The sequence below is a fragment of the Convolutriloba macropyga genome, chromosome 10 (assembly GCF_964194025.1).
Source record: "Convolutriloba macropyga chromosome 10, txConMacr16.3, whole genome shotgun sequence".
Lineage (NCBI taxonomy): Eukaryota > Metazoa > Xenacoelomorpha > Acoela > Convolutidae > Convolutriloba > Convolutriloba macropyga.
Genome location: NC_134477.1, coordinates 47,828,527 through 47,845,714, shown reverse-complemented (window position 1 = coordinate 47,845,714; position 17,188 = coordinate 47,828,527). Strand labels below are relative to the sequence as shown.

At 35.6% G+C, this 17,188-nt stretch overlaps 1 protein-coding gene across 1 annotated transcript; it reads right to left on the bottom strand.

The window, feature by feature from the left end:
* Nucleotides 1-16,076, bottom strand: LOC142348047 (uncharacterized). Its single transcript, XM_075399214.1, has 3 exons — nucleotides 15,431-16,076; nucleotides 14,825-14,999; nucleotides 1-223 (listed from the first exon to the last, which is right to left on the bottom strand). The coding sequence occupies exons 1-3, from the start codon at nucleotides 15,642-15,644 to the stop codon at nucleotides 1-3; spliced, it is 612 nt and encodes a 203-aa protein (XP_075255329.1). The 5' UTR covers nucleotides 15,645-16,076.
* Between the last annotated feature and the right edge of the window lie 1,112 nt (nucleotides 16,077-17,188).

Below are 17,188 nucleotides of genomic sequence, written 5' to 3'. Positions count from 1 at the left end.
CTAATCAAACAGCCTCAGACCAATGTGGAACCCTGGTTGCAATTTTACAAGAAATACCTGTTGGTCAAAAATGTCCCTGTAAGTTGAGAGATGTGATGACCATATTTGAATAACAAGGTCAACCAGAAGAGGTAATCGGATCTCAATCAGTCTTTCGAGAATGTCAGAGCGAAGTTTAATCACTGCTTTCTCTATCCACTCCCGAGCCTCTTCATTTGTAGGGCTAAAATGAAATGTAAATTATCATTTTGCCAAAAACATTAGGTACAACCGTGATTAAGTTGGAGCTGTCTGGTCTATTTATCAATTGAAACAAAATTTGAAGAACAGAATTAATCATAAAAAGAAAAGCTTTAAAAATGCACATTTCAGGTTATTAAATTTAAGAATATTCATTAATGAATAAGATGGGCGAACAAAAACCTTCGCACAAGTTGAATAAAAAATTAAGTTTTTGGAAAGTATTTTCTAATGTGCATGTCTAATGCCAAAATAATTAGGTGCAAAGGTGTTTGAGATAGTGAAGACTGAAAATTTTTCTGTTAAAAATAGATAAAGTTGAGTTGGTAACATATTCAAATCCCATTTAGTTGACAAAAGACTAATGACTTTTACAATTACTGAAATCTTCTGACAGCAAATTTGATGTTGAGTCCTAGTCCTAATTGAAATAAAAACAAAAGAAAAAAGAGAAGATTCAACTAACGTTTCGTCACAATTATGTTAAGAGAAGAAAGGAATAAGACCTTCGACAAGCAATTAGAGAAGTTGATAAAATTGATGAACGAGTTCCTGCAAAACATGAAGCAGTAAGTTGCAGATAAACAAACTTCAAACAATTTTTTGAGTTGATTCTTAATTGACGTCAACAAATTTTTGAAATTCACCACTATTTTAAACTCCTTGTTGTCTTAAAAGATGCAAAATGAGTTGACCCAGGTCTTTTTGCTGTGAATCGGAAATCCAAATCAAAAACATTTTCAGTGGGTAATCAAAGTAGTATTATATTAGTGACCAAAGCATTAAAAAGTTGAAAGTACAGAACTTCATCTAAAAATCCTTTTTTTGTTCTGTGCACAAATGGGTTTTTTGTTCAGACAATTTTGGCCGATCGATATGTTAATCGTAGAGAGTTGATACTGGTATCATTAGAAAGCTCGTTCAGCGTAGAATATGGAATTAAAAAGATTTTTTTTGTTTTCGTTTTCTACGGGGAGTTAACGAGGTTTAAACTTCTGAAAAAAGTAGAGTGAATTCCGTTGTTTCTATTCAAATTTTCCAGAATTTTTGCATAAATTTTTGTTAAATTTGCTAAAACTTGTTAAAATTTTTACGTTTAGTGCTGTGGATTTTATTTTTGAAGACAAAAAAGTATCGTTGATTATTTTGATTTAATTTTTTGTCAAAAACTCTTGCTAAATATTTCAAAACTCAGCCTTTTTAATCAAAAACAGCACGAAATAGGTTTCTTTAGTCCAATTTGATTAAATTTGCTGGAGGTACGCCCCAAACAACACTAATACAATCTTTGTAGACTCGGAGTAGGGCTAGTTTTACTTGAAATTCTGTTGAGAGTGCTGTGTATTTAGAACTTTGCCGTTTTTTGCTAACTTTACTTGTTGATTATCAAAAACGCAGAATTTATTTCTGAGTTTTCAACTAAAAATTTATCTATATCTATAACATTCATAAAATTAAGTGTTCCTAATGGACGATAAGCATTAGCAGGGCTAGTTTTGAACCAATCTTGGACTGTTACAATCCAAAAAGAATTCGGATTGTGATCAGTGGTTCTTTTTTTAAAAAAAAATTGATCTTTTTAATATTAATTAAAGAACAGAACATATCAAATTAAAAACGATGATTGATAGATACAATTGGCTTCCTCAGCAGCTCCTCAGCAGCTATTGAATTTAGAGTTTTACTTGAAAGCATATGGTTGTTTTGACTTTTAAAAATATTTGACTTTTAAATAAATAGTGGCTTAATGACTTTTTCCTGTATTTTTTTTAATTTGATCAACTTGTAGCTTACTGAATGCTTCGTCTTTCTACTGATTTAAAATTTAATCATTATTGCAAGTTTAAGCCTTCATGTATTGTTTTTTGGCGTTGGTACTACCAGATTTCAGATTTTTTTTTATTTTTTAGATATTTGCCAGTTTTTCACGTTTTCTAGTTTTGTCACATTATCACATTATTGAACTTAAAAATAAACCAAAATTGAACATATTAAAATCTTAAAAGATATAGATTATAAATTTAACGGCTTTGACACTTCATTTTTGGAGAGTTTAATTGAATATTTTATATTTGTCTTTAACTGTTGTTTTAACTTTGTCTTTATAGTCGTTTCTAATTTCCTCTACAATGACAGGTTTCATTGGCGATTCAAAGTCAAATTGATGAGCCGATATTCTGATTTTAGTAGGTAGCTCATGGCTTTCATGACTTTGAAATCAATTGTTTTCTAAAAGAAAAACTTTCAAATTTCGCACTTTTGTTCTTTTTATTGTGTTTTTGCTACTTAGTTTTTTTGATTGCAGGTCAAATGTGACATTAATGGTGTCAAATGAAGGTGTCAAAAGGGATTGATGTCACAAAATCTAATTATTTGAAAGAATTCGTTATGACCTTACTGGCTTCGACACCATTTTTTGACAAAAAAAAGTAAATTAATTTGATTTTTTTCATAATTGACGTTCTTTTTGTAGACGCAAGACATTTTCTGGATAAATGCAGGTCCCATGGGATCCCTTTGGACGAAGAAACAAACCTATTTAAGTATTTGATTTTGTAATTTATGGCATTCATGACTTTGGAAGAAATTTTTTTTTCAAAAAAGTATATTGTTTCAAAATCAAAATTATGCCTTACTTTTGCCCTTTTTTCTTTTTGTCTACTTGTTACCTAGTCCCAATAATGAAAGGCCTCATACTACATAATTGGTATCTAAAGAGGGCGCAATTGAAAAAATTTTGAGGGCCAAAATATGGCTTTACTGCTTCGACAGCTTTTTCCGGCAAGTTTAAATTGAATTTTTGTTTGTGGTCTTTTTTGTTATTCTTTTAGCCGCATTAAAAATTGAAAAAGATCAGGTGTTAATGCACTTCTATAGAAACATGGGTAATCGTAAACATTTGGGATATTTTACTTGATTTCTAATGGTTTTCATTACTTTGAATTTTATTGTTTAAAAAAGCGAATTTTTTTAAGTTTACTGTTTTTGTTCTTTTTCTTTAATTGTTACCAAACGTTTTTTTGGACTGGTCCCATATGTTTTCTGGTCATTTATAAGTTTATTTGTTTATCTGACGGTATGTTGACTTTGTTTTTAAGTTTTGTTTTTTAAAACGGACAAAATTTTTTATGTAATTAATGTTTGTTGTTGTTTGATTTTGCTGTTCGTCTTCACTCGCCTTCTTAACATGGGCATATCAAATCAATCTAGTGCATTATTTTTTACTCCAATAAGTTTATTGCTTTGGGGACAATGTTTTCGTTCATACACTATTTTTTTGAAAACAACTTAGGTTTTTTGGGGGTTGTGTGTTTTTTGGGATTCCCAAAAATAATTTTTGGTTTTTCTATCTGTTCTTCATTTGGTAAACAATTATGCCTAAATTGTGGATGAGCGGGGTCGGAACCCTATGTGCAATCGCACATTACCGAGCCTCCTTGTTTAAACTACACTTTCATTTTTTCATCGTTTTTCGCATTTACGAGAAGAGGTTATTATTTTCCATCTGGCTAACAAAATGATTGTTTAGCAGAAACCAACAAAACAAATCATTTTGATGACTGTAAATTGGTAATATCTATTCAAAAATGGTTCACAATACCGAAATTTTGCTCGATCAGCATAAAATATTTATTTTTAATACCGCTCAGCGGTTTTGACTTAATTGTTACATGAAGATGTAAGAGGTTCATAGTTTCTATTGGAACTGATAATATTAATCTGCAATGAATACTTCGTTTTCTAAATTTTCGAAGCAAAAAATATTTTTTTGTTCGTCAAACGTAAAAGTGATCAATTGAACAACATCTTTTAAATCCAACAAAATCGAACAAGATCTTCACGGGTTTGCTTACAATCAGATGCTGTTTGTTGACAGTAGAACTTCACGTTTGAACTTTGTGCAAACGCTTCTGCTGTTGCGAACAAAATTATCCGCCAATGTAATGTAAAATTGGTGTTCAACGCAAAAAATGAACCCACTAAACACTTGACGGTCTTTTAATAAAAACTTTGCATCCTGGATACTAAAGTTTCACATTTCTGCAAGCATTCTGTGATATCCCTGACTGTAGAGATGCAATTCGTGCCACAAACCCACTTAGAATTAGTTGAATGGATTCGAGGTGTGAATCCAAGTTTTATTAAATTGTGGGATTACTACTTTTAGATTTACTTAGCAATCGTGCTGCGATTGCAGACAAAATTAGTGAAGGTGGAATTCCTCCTCAAATCCGATAGGATCGCGATTAGTGCAAAACAGAGTAGATTGAATGCAACTGAATTCAGTAACAAGATTCTAGAGAATGAATAAATAATCAAAAGTGGGAGATATGAACAAAACTCAAAAGTTGACTTATTAGTCGGCGGTAAATTAAATATATGTGAAATATGACTTTTAGTCTGACAAGGGCAAACTTAAATTAATATAGTACTAAGTAATGAAACATGAACTTAATATGGTACAACCGTACCACATATCCTCTGCTCGAGAGAAAATTTTTTAAACTGCAACAGTGTAAAAATTTTGAATAATATTAACATATGTACTGGTTAGTATAAATAGTAACTGCAAATAAATGATGACATGGCAATGGAAATGAGAAGCTTAAATTTAGAGAATAAATTCAATAGAAACTCTCAACATTTACTTTAAAGCACAAACAGAAAACTTAAACTGGGGCACAATCGAAGTGCGAATCCACGAAAGTAATAACATTTAGAATATTGATACACATGCAGCATCAAATGTAACTGAAGAACTTGAGACACAAACGCAAATTAAAAGTGAACATTAAAAGAAAATGAGCGCACAAGTGATAAGAATCCATATTTAAATTAAGAATGAAGGATTATTGAATTTAGAATCAAAACAAGCAACAATTTAACAAATTGAACACAATTGTTTGAAGTTAAAGTTTGATTCTCCGCGTCAAAGACGCTCATACTTATTTCTCTTGTATATTCCTCATGGTCATAACTTTCGGGTGACCATCTTCCTACAGGAGGGGGTGCTGGAGGACTCACTACTTGAAGCTCATAATAGGTCGCCGGTGCAGGAGTTTGAGCCGCCTCTTCTTGAAGTACTGTCGCGATTACTGGATTTTCAGGCTTTTGCTTCTTATGTGCAGGAGCGGCAGAGTCATCGCTAACTGAGCACACAGAACTTTCAAAACCGAAAAAGTCGGGGGCGCGTCGGGTTCGTTTATTTCGGGACGTTGAAGGTGAAGCGGCGGAAGATGTTGCTGAAGACGCAGCAACAGAAGAAGCATTCGATGTATTAAGAGTTGTAGAAGTAGTTCTAGAACGTTTGCCTCCTACTTGGGGCTTTTTCGGTTTTCGAGACGCCATCGCTTTTGAAATAATGCTATTTGCGGACGAGACTCCCGAGGCCGCGTCTGATTGGGTCGGGCGGTGGCGAATTTTGATTTCCCCACGGAATTTCTCTTTAAGCTCTTTGGTGTGGTGCGAAATCTTTTCCTCCGTGGTTTTTTCATAGGGAGAGGGCGGCGCTTTGCATACTCCCAAAGATCTGTGTTGCGTTCTGCGCGAGTTTCAAATTTGGTAATATCACTATTTCTTACGCAAACTTCGGGTACGCCAGGTTCTTTAATGACTGTGGTAGTATCAGATGTTCGTACTACTGTGCTACCCGGTGCGAGAGTCTCCCATAATCCCCGAAGGTCCCGTTTTGATCACTTCGTTACTTTGCGGGTTAATTTGAGATCAAGTGACTTTTCTGTCCGAGGAATGGGGTTGTTTAATTTAGGATGCACAATAAAACGGGAAATGGACTTATTGTGATCCCCATTGTATCGGCGACCCGCATCCACTTGCGCTTTCTGCATTGCCTCTTCAATGAGGATATCACTACGATCGCCTGTGACCCAACCGTTTTCGTCAAGGTAGTCTTCTACTGGGACTGTATCAGCATCTAAATAGTGATGAAGAATATCTTCATATAAAAGATTAGATGACTTTGGGACTGTACTTATATTACTTAGTGGCGTGTTTGGCTTTCTTCCAAAATGTGCTTGGAAAGTTGTTACGTTTGTTGTCTTTTGTTTGCAAATACGTAAATGATAGACTATTGACTTTTCATCGTTTTTTGCAATTACGGGAAGAGGTTATTATTTTCCATCTGGCTAACAAAATGATTGTTTAGCAGAAACCAACAAAACAAATCATTTTGATGACTGTAAATTGGTCATATCTATTCAAAAATGGTTCACAATACCGAAATTTTGCTCGATCAGTATAAAATATTTATTTTTAATACCGCTCAGCGGTTTTGACTTAATTGTTACATGAAGATGTAAGAGGTTCATAGTTTCTATTGGAACTGATAATATTAATCTGCAATGAATACTTCGTTTTCTAAATTTTCGAAGCAAAAAATATTTTTTTGTTCGTCAAACGTAAAAGTGATCAATTGAACAACATCTTTTAAATCCAACAAAATCGAACAAGATCTTCACGGGTTTGCTTACAATGAGATGCTGTTTGTTGACAGTAGAACTTCACGTTTGAACTTTGTGCAAACGCTTCTGCTGTTGCGAACAAAATTATCCGCCAATGTAATGTAAAATTGGTGTTCAACGCAAAAAATGAACCCACTAAACACTTGACGGTCTTTTAATAAAAACTTTGCATCCTGGATACTAAAGTTTCACATTTCTGCAAGCATTCTGTGATATCCCTGACTGTAGAGATGCAATTCGTGCCACAAACCCACTTAGAATTAGTTGAATGGATTCGAGGTGTGAATCCAAGTTTTATTAAATTGTGGGATTACTACTTTTAGATTTACTTAGCAATCGTGCTGCGATTGCAGACAAAATTAGTGAAGGTGAAATTCCTCCTCAAATCCGATAGGATCGCGATTAGTGCAAAACAGAGTAGATTGAATGCAACTGAATTCAGTAATAAGATTCTAGAGAATGAATAAATAATCAAAAGTGGGAGATATGAACAAAACTCAAAAGTTGACTTATTAGTCGGCGGTAAATTAAATATATGTGAAATATGACTTTTAATCTGACAAGGGCAAACTTAAATTAATATAGTACTAAGTAATGAAACATGAACTTAATATGGTACAACCGTACCACATATCCTCTGATCGAGAGAAAATTTTTTAAACTGCAACAGTGTAAAAGTTTTGAATAATATTAACATATGTACTGGTTAGTATAAATACTAACTGCAAATAAAGGATGACATGGCAATGGAAATGAGAAGCTTAAATTTAAAGAGTAAATTCAATGGAAACTCTCAACATTTACTTTAAAGCACAAACAGAAAACATAAACTGGGGCACAATCGAAGTGCGAATCCACGAAAGTAATAACATTTAGAATGTTGATACACATGCAGCATCAAATGTAACTGAAGAACTTGAGACACAAACGCAAATTAAAAGTGAACATTAATACAAAATGAGCGCACAAGTGATAAGAATCCATATTTAAATTAAGAATGAAGGATTATTGAATTTAGAATCAACACAAGCAACAATTTAACAAATTGAACATAATTGTTTGAAGTTTAAATTTGATTCTCCGTGTCAAAGACGCTCATACTTATTTCTCTTGTATATTCCTCATAGTCATAGCTTTCGGGTGACCATGTTCCAACAGGAGGGGGTGCTGGAGGACTCACTACTTGAAGCTCATAATATGTCGCCGGTGCAGGAGTTTGAGCCGTCTCTTCTTGAAGTACTGTCGCGATTACTGGATTTTCCGGCTTTTGCTTATTATGTGCAGGAGCGGCAGAGTATCGCTAACTGAGCACACAGAACTTTCAAAACCGAAATAGTCGGGGGCGCGTCGGGTTCGTTTATTTCGGGACGTTGAAGGTAAAGCGGCGGAAGATGTTGCTGAAGACGCATCAACAGAAGAAGCATTCGATGTATTAAGAGTTGTAGAAGTAGTTCTAGAACGTTTGCCTCCTACTTGGGGCTTTTTTGGTTTTCGAGACGCCATCGCTTTTAAAATATTGCTATTTGCGGACGAGACTCCCGAGGCCGCGTCTGATTGGGTCGGGCGGTGGCGAATTTTGATTTCCCCACGGAATTTGTTTTTAAGCTCTTTGGTGTGCTGCGAAATCTTTTTCTCCGTGGTTTTTTCATAGGGGAGAGGGCGGCGCTTTGCATACTCCCAAAGATCTGTGTTGCGTTCTGCGCGAGTTCCAAATTTGGCGATATCACTATTTCGTACGCAAACTTCGGGTACGCCAGGTTCTTTAATGACTGTGGTAGTATCAGATGTTCGTACTACTGTACTACCCGGTGCGAGAGTCTCCCATAGTCCCCGAAGGTCCCGTTTTGATCGATTCGTTACTTTGCGGGCTAATTTGAGATCAAGTGATTTTTCTGTCCGAGGAATGGGGTTGTTTAATTTAGGATGCACAATAAAACGGGAAATGGACTTATTGTGATCCCCATTGTATCGGCGTCCCGCATCCACTTGCGCTTTCTGCATTGCCTCTTCAATGAGGATATCACTACGATTGCCTGTGACCCAACCGTTTTCGTCAAGGTAGTCTTCTACTGGGACGGTATCAGCATCTAAATAGTGATGAAGAATATCTTCATATGAAAGATTAGATGACTTTGGGACTGTACTTATATTACTTAGTGGCGTGTTTGGCTTTCTTCCAAAATGTGCTTGGAAAGGTGTTACGTTTGTTGTCCTTTGTTTGCAAATACGTAATTCATAGACTATTGACTTTATTGCTTCTTTAATTGTGAATGATTGGTTTCTATTATCTAATTTCATGCAGCTTAAGCGTCTTTTAAGTGTTTGTATCAAACGCTCTACTAATCCTTTAGCTCTATGGTCATTGGCAGGGGCAGTGAGTATGTTAATGTTATGTTGTTTACAGAAAGTTTTTACTTTGTTACCAATTAAACAACGTGCTTGATCTAGTCTAACATTTCGGGGTACACCATGTATGTGAGTATAGACATCTAAAAATTTAAGAACATTTGGTCCATTAGTTTTTTCAAATACTTCTACAGTGGGAAATTTGGAAAAGCGATCAATACATGCAAGAAAATAAATATCTTGATCTTTTTCATTTGTAATGGGTCCTCAAAAATCATTCTGTATTTCTTCATTAGGTTCTTTACATGTCTGCAATGGTTTCCATTTAGACGCCGGAACAACGAGCTTAAGGTTCTTACCGAAATCAGTACAAGGTTTGCACTGAGCCGCCTTGTTGAGAAATTCTCGGTGCATATACGGCCAGAACGCATACTGCCGGAGTGTTATCATGCCCCAACTACCAGGGTGTGTTAAGTGAAGGCTTTCCGAAACTGCGTCCTGAATAGAATGGGGAATCGCCACCCGTTCATCTATACAAACGCAACCCGAGCGGACATGTAGATCTCTCCAATAAGAGAACATGTATGGATTCACTTCCTTACATCTTTGGGGGTCGTTCTGTAGGATGCAATCACGCACCTCTTTAAGGACGGCATCCTTGCTTGTGAGAACAGCCAAGAAGCCTTTTGTAAAAAAAAACTGTGTAAAGTTATTTTCAAAAACTTCTTCTTTCGACAAGTCCAAGTTTGGCGAATTTTGACCCTCAGTAGACGATCTCGTCGTGTTCACTGCTGAATTCGGGGTAGATTGAAACGTGACTCGGCTGTGTGTAGGGGGAGTTTGTGGGTTGGATGTTATGTTGCTCATTGTGTGAGTGGAAATTGTATGGATATGTGATGCGTTTGTAAGAATTTCTGAATGAGTCGGGATTGAAGTTAAGTTTACAGTATTATTTGAACTAGATTGGAATGGTGCTGCGTTTGCAGAATTTATAAGAAGCAACTGAGTTGTATTACGATTTAAGGCAGAAAGAAAATTGGAATAGTTTGTTAAGCGAGGATGCGAGGCACGTGTGGGATGTGTGCGAGTGACGCTGTTAAAGTGCTGTGATTGGCAGTTTTGTGGTGTGCTATTTACAAAAATTGCAGCAATAGCGTCACGAATGCGGATAATTGTTGCTACCGCAAATTCCTCATCATATTTGTTTGTAACTTTTGCTTCTTGGTTTGGTTGGCGCGGAATGTAATCTACCAGCCCCATTTTTGCACCCGGTATATGTTCGATGTTAAAATCAAAAGGTAAAAGACGATCGATCCAACGTGTTAATCTACTATTGTAGGATTTATTTGATCGATGTTCTTTCATAATAGAAAGCAGTGCTCGATGATCAGTAATAATTGTGAAGGATTTGCCAAACAAACAATATTTAAAATATTCTACAGACCAAACAACCCCTAACAATTCAAGTTCATTAACGCTATATCGTTCCTCGTTTGAGTTGAGGAAACGAGACGCGAATGCAACTGTATGCCAACCTGTAGGTGAGCGTTGTTCTAAAGCTGCTCCTAATCCCGCTCTAGAAGCATCGCATTTGATTCGCGTTTCCACGTGCGGATTATAATGTGTATTTTCTGTTGCATTTGCGACTTTATTTTTAGATGCTTGAAAGTGAGTTTCATGTTCAGTGTTCCAAACAAATTTTTTGTTCTTTTTTAGTAATGGTCGAAGAGGGTGGCACAATTGGGATAGATTAGGAATGAATTTTCCTAAGTAATGAACAGAACCTAAAAATGATCGTAGTTGTTTGAGATTATTAGGTGCTGATAGGGAAGCGATGGCCGCTGTTTTTGACTCAAGTGGTGCAATTCCTGATTGACTAAATTTATGTCCTAGCCATTCGATTTCTGTTTTAGCGAAATGACATTTAGGTAAGTTTATTCGTAAATTATCCTCATCTAATTTCTTTAAGCATTTATATACTAATTTTAAGTGGACTTCTTTAGAACCACGGCTAACTACTATAATGTCATCTAGGAAACAATAGGTATTTTGGAGTCCGACTAAAGTATAATCCATTACTTTCTGGAATGCTGCTGGCATATCAGTTAATCCGTAGAAACCTGTAATAAAGCAATATGTTCCAGTTCTCTCACCGCTAATAATATTAAAGTTACATTGCCGAGCCGTTTCCGGGTCTAATTTGAGTTGACTGTATGCGTACTTCAAATCCAAGGTTGAAAAATATGCTGTTTCTTGTGTTGCGGATGTGTTCAAATTTTGTTGAATCTTGTCAATTAAATTATCAATATTCGGCATTTGGTATTTATTTTTATGGATAGATTTATTTAAAATTTTGGAGTCTAAAGCTAATTTAACTGTTTTGTCTCTTTTTACGGTAATTACTATAGGTGAAATAAAATTTTTATCTGAACAACTGTTTAATTTTATTATATGTTTTTCGTCAAGTAATTTTTTAAGCTCTATATTTACTAGTGGTTGTAAGTTATTTGGGTTTCGTCGTCCTTTTTGATGTGTAGGTGTAAATTCTTTGTGAAATGTTGATTTTACTGAATGTTTTAAAGATTTACCGATTCGGGTGACGAGTTCTGGAAAATCAAATGCAATCTGTTTCTTGATTAGACATTGGTTTTGATCAATATTTGAAACTTGTTTCAACTGAGAAAGAGAAAAACCTAGCTTTGGAAAAAGATCTCGTCCAATGATAGGTCTGTGACCATCTTTCACCACTGTTACATCAACGCCCGTGGCTATCCAATCATTACATTCGATTGATGTATTAATCACGCCAACAATCTTGATTATATCATTAGAGAAAGTTTTCAAATCATGTATTTTTGGTGACTGTACCCAATAGCTTTCATTGCATTCGGACACTACTGTGTCTGCTAGACTTTTGTTTACAATAGTACACACGCTTCCCGAATCCACCAATGCCTTTTTGTATTCCCGACACAAATTTCTAACTCTACTGGTTCTACCTCACGAACGTTATTTTGAATTGAAATCGCCGCTACACAATTATCATCGAAATCATCGTAGTCCGAGTCATAGTTCGCGTCGTAGATGCTCTGCTGCTGTAAAAGTTTATTTATATTGTTGACTTGATCGGCCGCTGTTGCTGACGTACCGACAGTAGCCGCCTCTGAGATTGAGTCGTCTACATAATTTACTCTGGGTTTGGGTTTAATAGGTTCTCTGGATTTTCGACAAACTTTAGCAAAACGGTTAGCGATTCCGCAGTTTTTACAGTTCTTGCCAAGGGCAGGACATGTCTGTCTAGTAGATGGGGACCAACCATAGCCACAATTTGGACAAATTGTTGGCTTGACAAACTGGTTTGTCGACGCTCGTGATCTATTCCACGATCCCTGAACATTATTTATCATCTGACTTGTAATTTCATTTGTAGTTGTCGAAGCTGGAGACCCAGATATTTTCAGTTGATTTTGTATTCCCATTTCAATGTTCATAGCAATTTCAAGAGCTTTTTTAGCCGTTCGTGTTTCTTTTAACAATTCTCTTTGGATTTCGCCATCTTGCATATTAGCTATGAAGACGTCACGAATTATCGACTCCTCGTGGCTTCCTAAATCGCAAATCAAAGATAATTCTCGAAGGCAACCATAGAACTTTTCCACAGGCTCTCCCTTCATTTGCTTTCTAGTGAGAAAAGTATAACGGTCAAATGTGATGTTTAGTTGTTTAGTAAACACTCTATCAAGACTTTCCCAGAGGGCCTTTGTTGTTACTCGATCAATTTGTATATTTGGCTCTTGGGAACCAAATATTCGCCGACCCTCCATTCCCAAACTGAGATACGTTAAGGAGACGGCTTTGTTTTCAAAATATTTTCAGGGTTTTTCACCACATAGTATACCTACGAGTTCTATTTTCTGACAATGTTTTAACCACGAGTTCTTCATCTGCTCATTACGGATTCGTCGATCTCGTTCGCTTTGAACTGTGCTGTTTTCAACGTCGATTTCGTATATGGGCTCTGGTGGCAGAGTAACTTTATCTGTCTGATCTCCAAGAAGAATATCAATTGAGATGCCTTCTTTAGCCATGATAGCTAATTTCAGCATGATCTGCGATCGATCCCATCGCAATGGAGGTTCAAGTGTTGGTTTTTCCCAAAAGGGCTCGATTCCCAGGAGTGCACGTTCTTTAGTTGCTGACTGCGCCATGTGATATCCCTGACTGTAGAGATGCAATTCGTGCCACAAATCCACTTAGAATTAGTTGAATGGATTCGAGGTGTGAATCCAAGTTTTACTAAATTGTGGGATTACTACTTTTAGATTTACTTGGCAATTGTGCTGCGATTGCAGACAAAATTAGTGAAGGTGGAATTCCTCCTCAAATCCGATAGGATCGCGATTAGTGCAAGACAGAGTAGATTGAATGCAACTGAATTCAGTAACAAGATTCTAGAGAACGAATAAATAATCAAAAGCTTAATGTCTCGGCTCTTGTTTCATTAATTGAGTAAAAACCAAAACAACCATAAACAGCTTCAAACGCCGTTAGTTGACATATCCAGATCAACTCCAGAATTAAAACTCAATTTGATAAAGGTGTAAAAAATGCTCAAAATATAATTTACTTCAATTGATTTCTACTTTTTTCTCCGAAAGTATTGAGAATTTTTTTCCGGAAAATTTTTGAAATTCTTAATTACCTGCTTCTTGAAGACATAAGGAAACGCAGAATAGTAGTTTTTAGACGGAATTTCCATTGCTATTCCGATTTGAAACTTTTACATTCGGAAAATTAGGATAGCTTTAAACTCAAGAAAACTATAACCGGAAAAAAAATGCGCATATTTTGTCTTTATAAATTTAAAAGAAACTGTTCAGTTGTCTGCATATTTGAAAAATCCGATGTTTTCACTATCAAAAACTGTTTCAACTTCAACACAAAAGAATGAAAATTCAATTTTAAAATTGTTCTCGTTTTAGTTTTTCCCTGTGGATTAAAATATTATTTATTTTGTGTACGTGAAAATCAATTTTTTTCTTACACCAAAACTGGTTGAGCTTATTTTCAATACCTTGATTTCTTAGTATTTCAGAATAAATGTCATCCATGGATGATTAATGGGTAAGAGATGATGGTAGCTTGTCAGTTATGAAAATGTTTAGTTTTCACTGCTATAAAATTTCTCAAAAGCAAACGGTCACCGGTATCTAAACTGTCCCTGATCCGTTTGCATTTTTTCAAGCTGTTTCGTCTTTCAAATGAAGTCTGTTTTGCCTTCGTTTTAATTTTGCCGTGGTGTCAAAGAATTGAGGTCGGATGTGGTTATGAAGGAATAAAAATATTAATCCCAGCTCGAACCTCTACACAATTTGAAAATTCTAAACCGAATTAGTCAACATTTTAGCCAAAATGTTTACTGCATTTTGGACATTATTTTTACAATTACCACCCATACAAGAATACCTAAAACATAATTTGGGATCATACATCCCATAAAACCAAAAAAACTGAAAATTCAGGCAAAGATTTATTCATGTGCTATAGTAATTGGCAGTAGAATTTTCAGTCTTTGAAAAAAAAGCACATCTTCAAAAAAAAATTCTGAAACTTACAATCCATGTTACTTTTTTTTCCGATCTTCTGATGACACGCCGCACATTTAACCCTTAGTTTATGAGTGTACTTCAAGCACTTCGGTGACAAACTTTATGGTTTTTATGGCTTAGTAAAACGTTGAAACTCCTTCAGTGACTTACCAGATTTCCCTAGTCCAAATATCGACAAAATCTCGTAAAATTAATCCTTCCAGTTTCTGAACGTCTTCACGTAATAGCCGTTCTTCCTTAACAGTTGAGGCAGATATCTGTCGCTGGAGTCTCAGCTTGCGAGTTCTTGCTTCGTTCTTGAAGTCAGGAGTTGTGGTTAACAAGCCTTAAGAGATCTCTTTTGATCAGTATTTCTACGATTTCATTTTTTGACCCTTTTAGATATAAAGAAGGGTGTTTTAGAACATAACCCCCGTAGAATTTAGAATATGGCCATTTATAAATTATAAATTTATATCGTTAGAAAAATTAGCCTGCAAAAAATTCAGTCTTTGGATAGAGATGTATTCAAGGTAATTATACCCCCACCACGCTTAGTGGGTGCATATAAATAATTGCAACCCCCAAGCGGATTTCCAGATTTCCTTAGTCCACGTTCGGTAAATGTGATTAGTTTTAGTTGCAGTCCCTCCCGGAGTTATCAACTGGTCTGATCATACTTAGATTTGACCTGCAATAGTCTGAATATAAGTTATTTTCAACGTGCGCGCGGAGCGTAACCTAGAAAAACTATCGATACTAATCAAAAGACCGGACCTATCATTTGAGACAATTTCTCCATCGGATTCGAATTCAAAATCATTGACAGAAGTTCCAGTATCTGTTGCGAACTGATAACGAATAACACAGTAAACGAATATATTGTAGCTAGAAAAGTTGCCCCACATAACTGCAGTAATAAAAATGAAGTTATAGATATGACCCATCGCATTTCGATGTTAACTGAATGTCCCCGAATAAAAATTATCATTTTGGAAGAATTCAAAATGTGACAATATTAGAACAAAATTCCTTTTAAAATCTGGCAATTTTTGTCAGTATGACTGTAAATTGGTAATTCGATCGTATCCGTTCAAAACCGGATGCCAAAAACTAATTTACAACTATTTTTACTTCAACAGTTTCTGAAATTGTGAACTGTTCACCAATTTGTACAATTTGAAATAATGCGCTACATAAAAGCAACATCAACTGCAATATGACATTGAGAGTATGTTTAGCATAACTTTTATTTGTTCAACGTCGATCGCAATAGTCTAATGCTAAGTATATGCTATCAAAAGATACACGATCACTCGAAGGTTTCGCTCGTACTAGAAAATTGTACCAAGTTCAAATTTCAACGCCTGTTTGAGCAAAGTTCCAGCGTAAATTTGGGTAACTTGTTGCCCCAAAACCATATTTGAACTGATGTAAATCGTTCTGTGATTTTGAATTCAAAGAAACACGGGCGTTTACAACACAATCGAACATGTATATGAACAGACAGGCAAATTTGAGGAATTCCTGTTGGTGAGTATCGTTCATCTGTTACTATGGCAACAACGCTAAAGCAAATCACTATAAATTTTGGTGAACAAGGTACCAATGCGATGTCAATTATTTCAATTCACCGATATTACTTTTTGTCCCAAAAAGGCGTGAGCGGACGGGTGTAACCCAGGGCAGAGTTCTTTGACCGAATATCTACAATAATTATATCAAAGGTTAAGGTGAACGTAGCATCTCTCATGAAGTTACTAGTCCCTTTTGTTTCAGGTGTATCAAACTACCAGTATGCCAAACTGAGATATGATTATTCACGCGTATTGTAAGAAATATAACACCCACTTATATCATCATTACTTTTGAGCCCAACCCCGGATATCAATCTAAAATAGTGTCACTCAGCTGACCAAGCTATCGTTGAGTGCTTCATTTTTTGGTCTTGCTTTTGCTATACAATGAAATTGTCTAAGACCGCGTGTGTGATCAGTATTTTTACACGGATATAAAAAAAAGTAGCTGGTAGATAGCCCAAAAATGGCTGCTATCACCCCCTAGTATATCGAAAAGGCCTGAAGCTCGAAAAGAGCAGACGCAACCATACAAATCGTTCGCAAAGTGTAACAAAGTAATTCAATTTAGCGCAATTTTAGTGAGATTAGATTATTCTATCTGGAAATGAACGAATAAGAAATAGCATTCGCTCTCGTTCGAAAAATGTGTTAAAAAATTCCATTCAGATGAACAGTGTGTGCTATGTTCTGTGTTTGTGTGTCTAAATTAATGAAATGTGTATTTGTGAAAAACAAACGTAAAGTGGCTTAAAAAGAGTAAAATTTTTCGAAAAATAAAAATTTGATGGGAAAAAATGTGAATATTTAGAACATATCACTTAAACACTTTATTTCACATGGGGTACTTCCTATTGTAAATACACAAACTAATCGATAGAAAGACACTCCAGCCATGCTTTTCTTCGAGTTGCAAAAATAAGAGCGCGAAAAATAACCGCTGGTGTAATGGCTATCA